Source organism: Hipposideros armiger, unplaced genomic scaffold, assembly GCF_001890085.2.
Source record: "Hipposideros armiger isolate ML-2016 unplaced genomic scaffold, ASM189008v1 scaffold_258, whole genome shotgun sequence".
Lineage (NCBI taxonomy): Eukaryota > Metazoa > Chordata > Mammalia > Chiroptera > Hipposideridae > Hipposideros > Hipposideros armiger.
In genome coordinates, this window is record NW_017731608.1 from 1,233,433 (window position 1) to 1,242,380 (window position 8,948).

Consider the following 8,948-nt stretch of genomic DNA (forward strand, 5'->3'; position numbering starts at 1 on the left):
TCTATAACTGTAATTTTGCTACTGTTATGAATCGTAATGTAAATATCTTTTTGTTTTCCGATGGTCTTAGGCGACCCCTGTGAAAGGGTCGTTCGACCCCCAAAGGGGACACGACCCACAGGTTTAGAACTGCTGCTCTAGAGTCTTGTGAGAGTTGGAGTCGAAACAAAAAAGCAGCGTAGGATATCAAAAATAAAATTAGCTATTTCCGGGCTGGCCGAGTGGCGCGTTGGTTAGGAGCTGGCTTGGGACACCAGAGGGCCCCGGTTCGGATACCACATATGAGGGCCAGTGACACTGCCCTCCACAGCTAAGATGCTGAACAACAGCTCAACCTGGAGCTGGGCTGCTGTGAGTCACCTGCGGCGGTAGGCTGCAGCCCCTGCTGCAGTAGGTTGCCATGGGCTACCGTGTGTAGCCAGCAGCCGGCATGAGCGACCAGCAGCCGCTGTGCGCGGCCGTCCAGAAGCCGGCGACTGATCTGCCTCGCCCGGGAAGAGCGCAATGATGGTGCCAACTTGGGCCAGTGAAGCAACGTCCTCCACAACTAGACTGAAGAACAAAAAGGACAGCAACTTATCTGATCCCCTTCCCCCAATTCCCCTGCGCTGTTCCCATTCCCCAATTCCCCAATTTAAAAAAAAATCTAAAAAAAAAAATTAGCTATTTCCTACTTAACCTGTACTTACTCAAGAAAATAGGAATCTTTTTTGTTAAGGTGGCTTCCTAGTCCTATCCAGTTGATGCCCTTCTCCTAACGAGAGTTCTTTTCACTCACTGTATTACAGGTTGTAATACAGATATGCTATGACTCTACTTATTTCTGTTCCTAGATCCCTAGAGGCCAGCCTTACCTGGTTGGTTTGAAAATCCACCTGGGCCCTCTCAAAAGGGTCATCACCATCAGATACCATCAGATACATGATGATTGGCCCCAGAAAGTTCAGCCCTCTCTTGCCACTCTTAAACACAGAAAAGAAGTTCTCAATGGTCAGCCTCCAAAGTTCTGAGGCAGAAGAGCATCAATCATGTTAAGCACGTGGGAACAAAACTAAGTTCATTCCTGGCTGTCTAGCCCCGGGCACATTATTTAATCTCTTTATTCCTTTGTTTCTCATCAGGAAAATTGGGATAACAAGGGTCCCTACCTCATATGAATGTTACGAGAATTAAACTCGTTAATTTATAAAAAGCACTTAGCATAATGTCTGGCACAGACTAAGCTCTCAATAAACGATAGCTCTTGCTATTACTCTTATAGAATATGACTCAGAACTATCTTATCTACCCACCCCATGATTAAGACCTACTGTTTCAGGGCTGGAGATGACTAAAATCCCTACTGTGTGTCACCTCCATGAGTTAAGTTGGTGGCATGAATGGCTACAGGAAGAGGTGGAAGAGAGCATGATGGCAAGAGTCCTGCACTATCTTTCTCTGAAGGCACTTTAGGCACATGACATCCTTTATCCTTGCCTAATTTATCATCAACCAATCCCTAGGAGGCAAGTACAGAAAAGAGCATTCAGAACCTAAACTACAGAGCAATTCAGAAACGGGTTAGTTTCATCTTTTGTAAAATGGGGGTAATAATTGTACCTATTTCATAGGGCTGCTGGGAGGTTTAAATGAGGTCATACATATGTAGTACATAGTAAGCAGCTATTGTTGTTGTTAATGTGGTAGGCCCTCCTCATCTGCAGTGTCAGTTACCTGTCATCAAGGGTGGTCTGAAAATATTAAGTGGAAAATTCCAGAAATAAACAACTCATAAGTTTTAAATTGCGTGCCATTCTGAGTAGCATGATAAAATCTCACGCTATGCACTCCATCGGCCCAGGATGCGTGTGAATCATTTCTTTGTCCAGCGTATCCATGCTGTACGTACAATATAAGATATTTTGAGAAAGAAAGAGATCATAATCACAAAACTTTTGTTACAGTATATTGTTATAATTGTTTTATTTTATTATCATTGCTAATCTCTTGCCTAACCTATAAATTAAACTTTATCATAGATGTGTAGCTATAGGAAAAAATGTAGTATATATAGGGTTCGGTACCATCCATCATTTCAGGCATCCACTGGAGGGCTTGAAACATTTTCCCTGCATCTGCTGTGGATAAATGATACTGTATTATTATTATTAGCTCCATCATCTTCAAGTGGATGTGTCTTCTCTCTCAGCCTGGTAATGTGGCTATGATACTAGGCTGTTTCCATACAGGTCCTCAAAAGTCTACTTATCCTGCCCAGGAGCTCAGTCCACAGATTTCACAAATCCAACAGGGCTGGAGTGGGGCTGTGTTCTGTGAGGAGATGCTGAAAATATTGCTTTCCTCTCCCCATACATCTCAAAACACAAGTGACACATGGCTCCAGGGAGCAACAAACCACATCTCTCCTTTTCTGGGAGCCTTTTTAAGTGTCCCTCCATCAACAAGCACCTGAAAAGTAATTTTTTATGTATTGGGATTCCCTGAGAAGATCAGGTTTGAAAACAGAGAGGTCAATCTGAGATAAAATGTGGGTATTCACAACCCAGATCTTCTGGGGTAGCTTGGATACAAAATATTCTGTTTTAAGAGATAGTATGGGTTAGAGGGTTCACAGCTTAGGTTCTGGGATCAAATCCTGGCTCCCTAACTAGCTGTGTGTGACAGCAAACTTCTCTGAGCCATAGTTTCTCATCTGTCAGACAGGCACCTAACAGTACCTACCTCATAAGGGCACTGGTAAGGAGTAAGTGTGATAATACACACTATACACTGACCACAGTGCCAGGGATACAGCAAAAGATTAAAAAATGTTAACTGCCCCAAAAGTTCATTGGTATTTTTTAGATCAGATGTCCTAGTTTGCGATGCAAAACTGGTCACCAGGGATCATTCCCAGAAGGGCAGAAATTCTCATTAGAGCCATTCACTCTTACTGCCTTTCTGAACCTGCAATTGAAATTTCTTATTTAAACTGCCGGAGGTAAGGGGTAGGGAGTGGAAAAAGGAGCTCCCCTTTCTTATATGCTAGGTTTAGGAATATCATAACCTGGCATGTGTATTTGGTTTTCAGAAGACTGAAGTCAATGCAGCAGAGAAACTGTCTCTCATCCTCATCCACGCCCAAAAGGTGGTAGCATTCGGGCTCCCAAAGCTGGGGCCAATGAAAAGGGCATTTGGAGCCCTGTAAGCCTAGATGGAAGTGGAGCTGCTGAGCTTGGAGAGATCATTGGAGGTCCTTACCACCTCGAAGCTTCTTTATTTCACGTGCTAATCAGGTGTCTCTCCCAATACCCTACTCTGTACCTGTCTGGCCCTCCGCCCAGACAGGGAGAGGGTCCCTCTCCCCCAAAAAGGCTCTGCCTGGAGCCACGAGCTTCCTGGCCCCAGAAAACCTCCGGTGATAAATTATGCAGCAGCACCTTTGTGTCGCTGCCTCTCAGCCAGATGGGTTTGCTCCCAGTCTTTTGTTTCCGGCTTTGCTCGCAGCGCTGATACTCTGCTCTGCATGGAGGTGAGGCGGGGAGCTCCCTGTAGGCCAAGTTAGGGCTTGCAGAAAGTCCCAGCAAGGCTTTCCCAGCTGGGTCTCAGGCAGCGCCCTTCCCTTACTTTAACCCAAGTGAGCAGGGAAGCAGGACATTAGGGAAGCTTAGTCAATCCAGTCAGCTGTGAGCAAGGATGGGAATGCCTACGTGCAGTGAAAGAATGAAGTTTGCTAGGAAGGGCATAAGAGGTGCCCAGGGGCAGCTAGGATGTTTGCTTCTTGCTAAATCAAAAATGCAGAACAGAAAACGGAGTCAAAAGACTGCCAGGAAAGCTAGAGAATCAGCTCTTTTTAACAGCTGCTCTTGGTTACGGTCAACTTTCCGCAGCCCCCAAAAACACTGCATCACTGGCACCAACTTAAAAGGAAGAAACAAAGAGACAACAGGGGTCAAACTTTGGGGTGGAGGAGCTGGGGGCGAGTCGGGGGCTTGAGACTCACATCAATTATCTCTGCACACTGACAGGATTCCTGATTGAAGACGGTAGTCATGAAGGAAGAAGGCTCGCAACAGCCCAGCCCCCAAATTGGGGCAATTACTACCTTATGAGCTCTAGGGCCTGACTCCTTTCCCAGGCCAGTGGGAGGGAGAGCTTGGAATTCTAAACTGTTTCAGCTACAAGAGACCCCAGCCAGCACCTCTCACCCTGGGTCATAACAACCTTAGAGTGAGATGCCTGGCTGCATCCCTGACCACAGGACTTGAAAAAGGAGCTCTCAGAGGAAATCCCCATCTCCCAGGATCTCTCCCCAGAGAACGAAGGCAGGGTGGGCTCCTGGACTCATGGTATAGCTTAACAGGCCTCTTTTCTGGGAGTGTGCACAGGAGGGAGAGCTGGGCTTAGGTTTCACCAGGCTTTCAAGGGGGGAAAGAAGGAGCAAGATCTTTAAAAGAATCAAGCAAAAAACCAGCTGAAATCAATGAATGAATGAATGAATGAATGAATGAATGAATGAAGAGCTGAGTCTCCATTTTAGCGCATGACACTGTAGTATAACGATTTGTTTACCTGGCTCCCCCAGTCCAAAGGCAACAACCATCTCTAATCCACTTATGCAAGCTTGCTAACAAAGAGCTCACATTTATCCAGGCCTATCATAACAGTAGTTGTCAGGCTCTGTACTGAATTGTTTGAACGTACTTTTATCTCATTAAATTTTTACAATATTCTCAAGTGATAACTTATTACTACTTACCCCTCCTCCCCATTTACAGATAAGAACCTTGATGTTCAGGGAGATTGTTTTACACGGTCACTAGGAAGTGCCAAGATTCAAACTCAGATGTGCCTATGCTGCTTAATCACTGAACTCTGCTTGCAGTGACAAGATTAGTGTTTGACAAATGTGCATATGTGGAATGAATGAACAAATGAATGGGTGCAGAGCCCAGTTTAGGGAATGCTCCTGAGTGTGCTGGGGAGAAAGAACCCGACCCTGCCAGCTCTAAGCTGGACAGCAAGCACAGGCATTCATCAGAGCTATTTATAGGGCCAAACCAGGCTCTGCCAGCCAACCAGCAGGCACACAGCCTTCCCCAGGACACTGAATCCCACCAAGCTGAGAAGGGCAGAAGGGCTTCTGATGCTGAGGATGAGATGGTAACCCAGACCCAGTCTGGGGCCCACATGCTCCATGCCCAGGTAACTGCGACAAAGCTCGTGGCTAAGCTGAGTCAAGGAATGCAGAGACTGTGTCTGGAGCAGCCTGAAAGATCTAGTCGACCAAGGGCATGGGACTCTCATAATTATGAGATGTGCCCATCATAAGAAAAGACAAGACTACTTCTTAAAGTAGTCCCCGAAATGCTGTTCCTATTCAAGAAGTCCCTAGCATTGATCTTTTCTTCAAAACAGAAGCAACATAACCAATCCTGACCATTTTCCTTCTTCTTGGGGATCACAATTTGGCAGTCAATCAGTGGAAATAATGAGCAAAGATCTACAAAACACACCCTGTCCCCTGCCACCTCCTGTGTTCTTTGCTGACCCAGGAGGTAAACATGCCCAACATGCCCTGTATCAGACATGGCCAGACTTGGTTCCCTTGCACCTGTCATTCTTAATACCATGTTGCCAGTCCCAAAGATGTTATCTGATATTCAACAGGGGACAGAAGAGGAAATCCAAAATCAGTGACAAGCCAAGCATCTTTCACAGATCCAGTAAGATCAGGGACAAGGTCAACCAAGCACCATGACACAACAGCCAGGTAGAAAGGAGACCAATCTCAGGTCAGCTCTTTATTATTCATCCTCAGAAACAGCTCTCTGTCTACCTCATCACCCCTAGGCAGAATTTTCAACTTTTCACTTACCTAGAAGAGACCTCTAAGACAAACATCGTTTCTTTCCACTTTTCAAATGGTGATAGATTGTCCGAGGCCTCACCTCAACCCTCAGGAGAAAGATACCCAGGGCCATTGCTAGCAATCAAGTTTCCTTCCACAATTTTTCCAGTTGGGAGTGTTGTACAGGCTCAGGCCAAACCCATAGGCTCTAGGAAAAGCTCAAAGGCCTGGCAGCAGCCAAATAGCACCTTAAACTTCAGTATGGGGAATTCAGTCCTAGCTGAGGTCACGTCTGCCTAACTGATCTACTATGACACACTATCTTCTCCCTAAGCCACTGGAACATAGTATTAGGGATCCTGATGGTGGTATTTTGAGTTGAGCAACTGCTCAGTCTCACTGGTGAAGCATGAATCTGTTCCCTCCAGGCCTCCAAGGATGGATTATTATCAGGCTAAGGGAAGTTTCGATTTTCGTTCCACTGACTGTCCTTACACACGTGCACAAAAAGCCTCCCATGCTTAGACGTTTCCATCAAACTTTTTGTCCTTAAAAAGAACCCAAAAGAGTTACCAAGAACCCTCCCATTCTTTTCTCTGAGGCATTAAATATACACAATTCTCTACCCCCATTCTCAATGCTGATGCAGCATATGCAGTTTTGACAGCTCTGGAGCAGTAAAATCCTCTTGGCTGGTCTCAGCCCGGAACCTTCCAGCCCCCCTTTCCCTAGGGCCGAAGGCGACAGCCTCCTCTCTGGCTTTGTTGGTATCCGTTTTAGCCCCCCCCCCCGTTTTTTTTTTTTCCAGTGCCTTGCCATTTCCCTTGATCTTTTTCAAAACTTCCTCCAGGGGGCCGAAAGAAAAGTTCCATCCCCTTCTCTTGCAGCCCGAAGGGGGAAACCCCCAAAAAAGCATAGCTGTCCCTTTAAGGGGCCCATGTGGTGGGAAGAGCAACTACATTCCTACCCCACTAGGGCCGCTGTCCCGACACGCCAAAGAGGCTACAAATAACCTTCTAGGAGAGAGCCCGGGAGGGGGAGAACACAGTGCGGAGAGGAACGTGAGTCCGCCAGGCTACCACTCCGAGAGCAAGAGCCGAGAGCGGAGAGAAAGAGCTCAGTCGGCGTTAGAGAAGGCATGGAAAAACTCATTTAAAATCCACGGGTAGTTTAAATAACAGACGTGAAAACTCTGTTTTGGATTTGAGAGGTAAACCAATCTTTAAAACAAGTGCCCAGGCATCTCCACGCTCTGCCAGGCAAGTTCCGAAATCTGCTCTGCGTTAAAGAAAAAAACCCCGTGCAAGGCCAGGGTCTACAGACCGATACCCAACCCCACCCCCCTCACCCGGGCTGCGAAGAGAATGGGAAGATTCGGATCTCCCCGCCAGTTGAGTAGTGGTGGGTGCATAGAGTTGGGGTCCAAAGATCAAAGTTTTTGATCTTTGGGACAAACTAGAGGCTGCTGCTAAATCACGGGGTGCACCCACAGTCTTAGGCGGCTGCACAAAAAAGATTCCACCGGAGCCCTAATCACACACAACAGTTCCGTATGGGCACCAAACAACTTATTAATAAGGAGCAGATGAAGCAGCACTCCTGCCATCGGTCTAGCTTCCCCGAGGGTTACTGCGCCCTCCGGTAGGCTGCCTTCTGAGTTTCGGCTATACCCGCCTCCCCCAGCCCCCTTAGCCCGGCCAGGACGGATCTGCGGGAGCCTTCCAGCAGTTTCTTCCTTGTGTCCCTTCTCTGCCCCCTTTTCAACCCTGTTTTCCCCCTCCCCCCTCCGGGAAGGATCCAGGGCAGGGAGCTGATTGGTCGCAGCCAGGAGAGGGAACCCAAAAACACACCACTAAGGGGAGATGCTGCAAGCAAGCAGTGCCCAAGACCCTCGGTGGGAGCAAGGTCTGGAGTCCAAGGGACTGTTCCCCCAAAAGAGGACGCCCCAGAACTCAAGTATTCAGATTCCACTGGGGCCCCTCTCCGCGATCCGCCCGAGACCCTCATCCCCTGGAAGGAGGGCTATCTACAATTTATGGTTTAGCAACCTTCCTCCCCCGCCTCCCTTTCTTCGCACACATTCATTCGCACCAAGGACACAGAGACTGTCTTAACCTGAAAGGAAAAGAAGCTCCGGCTTTTCCAAGAGCAGCGAGGGCAGGCGAGCGAGCACCTCGGATCTTACCCCAGCCCGGCCCAGACCCGGCCAGGGGAGCTCCTCCACCGCTGCCCCCTCTGGGACTTGAGGAGCTGGTGCTCCCCTCTCCGGCACGCAGTCTCAGGGTGGCTGCTTGGAGTGAGGGCGAGGGGTCTCAGCCCCAGCTCGCGCCGTCCCACTCTCGGGAGGTGAGTCCTGCAGCGGTCCGACCCACGCACAAACTTTCCCCGAGGGCCGGTTGGCGCGGGCGCGGCGGCGCCGCTTACCGTGTGCGCAGAGCAGGGCGCCAAGCAGCAGCGCGCCCCACCGCCGCCTCATGGTGCCGCGGACGCCGCCGGCGTTCCCTGCCGGCCCGGGGTCCCGCCGGCTCCCGCGGGACGTGCGGCGGAGGGAATCGGCGGAGAGTCCCGGAGAGGAAGGGTCCCAATTCACCGCGGCGGACGCGCTCCGCAAGTCCTGTAGCCGCCGCTGCCTCCAGTGCTGCCGGAGCCGAAGCCGCCCCTCCAGGGGACCAGGAGGGGGTGTCCCGGGCCCGGCTGCCCCGCCCCCCGCGCCGCAGCCCCCGCCACCGCCACCGCGCCTGGTCCGGCCGCCCCCACATTCCTAGCCCTCGAAAGAGCCCCTCTTCTTTTCCCCCTCCCCATCACTACTGCTCGAATGTCCCTAACTTTAAAAAATTATTCTAGCAGCAACTCGCACATGCGGGTCACTCTAGCTCTATGCCAGAGAAGAGCGCCCGGACTGACCCAAGTCTCCTGGACGTGACCCCGGCCCCCCAACCGGCCCCAAATCCAGACTTTATTGATGTCTCAGAATACGCAAGACTTGCTAATGCATAATCCTCTCGGGCTTTATTGACATCAAACAAGGGACATCAGGGGGCCTGGAGTGCTGTATCTTAACTAGCATTCTTACTGTCAAAATTCCTTTTCCGAGATTTTTCTTATTGCTCCACCCACC

At 49.4% G+C, this 8,948-nt stretch overlaps 1 protein-coding gene across 1 annotated transcript in view; it reads right to left on the bottom strand.

Moving 5' to 3' along the window:
• LRP4 (LDL receptor related protein 4) overlaps positions 1–8,434 on the bottom strand; it is a 49,604-nt gene extending 41,170 nt beyond the window's left edge. The window contains exon 1 of the mRNA XM_019656481.1: positions 8,255–8,434. Coding sequence (XP_019512026.1) covers positions 8,255–8,306 — 52 coding nt within the window. The 5' untranslated portion in view covers positions 8,307–8,434. The remainder of the gene's footprint in view (positions 1–8,254) is intronic.
• Between the last annotated feature and the right edge of the window lie 514 nt (positions 8,435–8,948).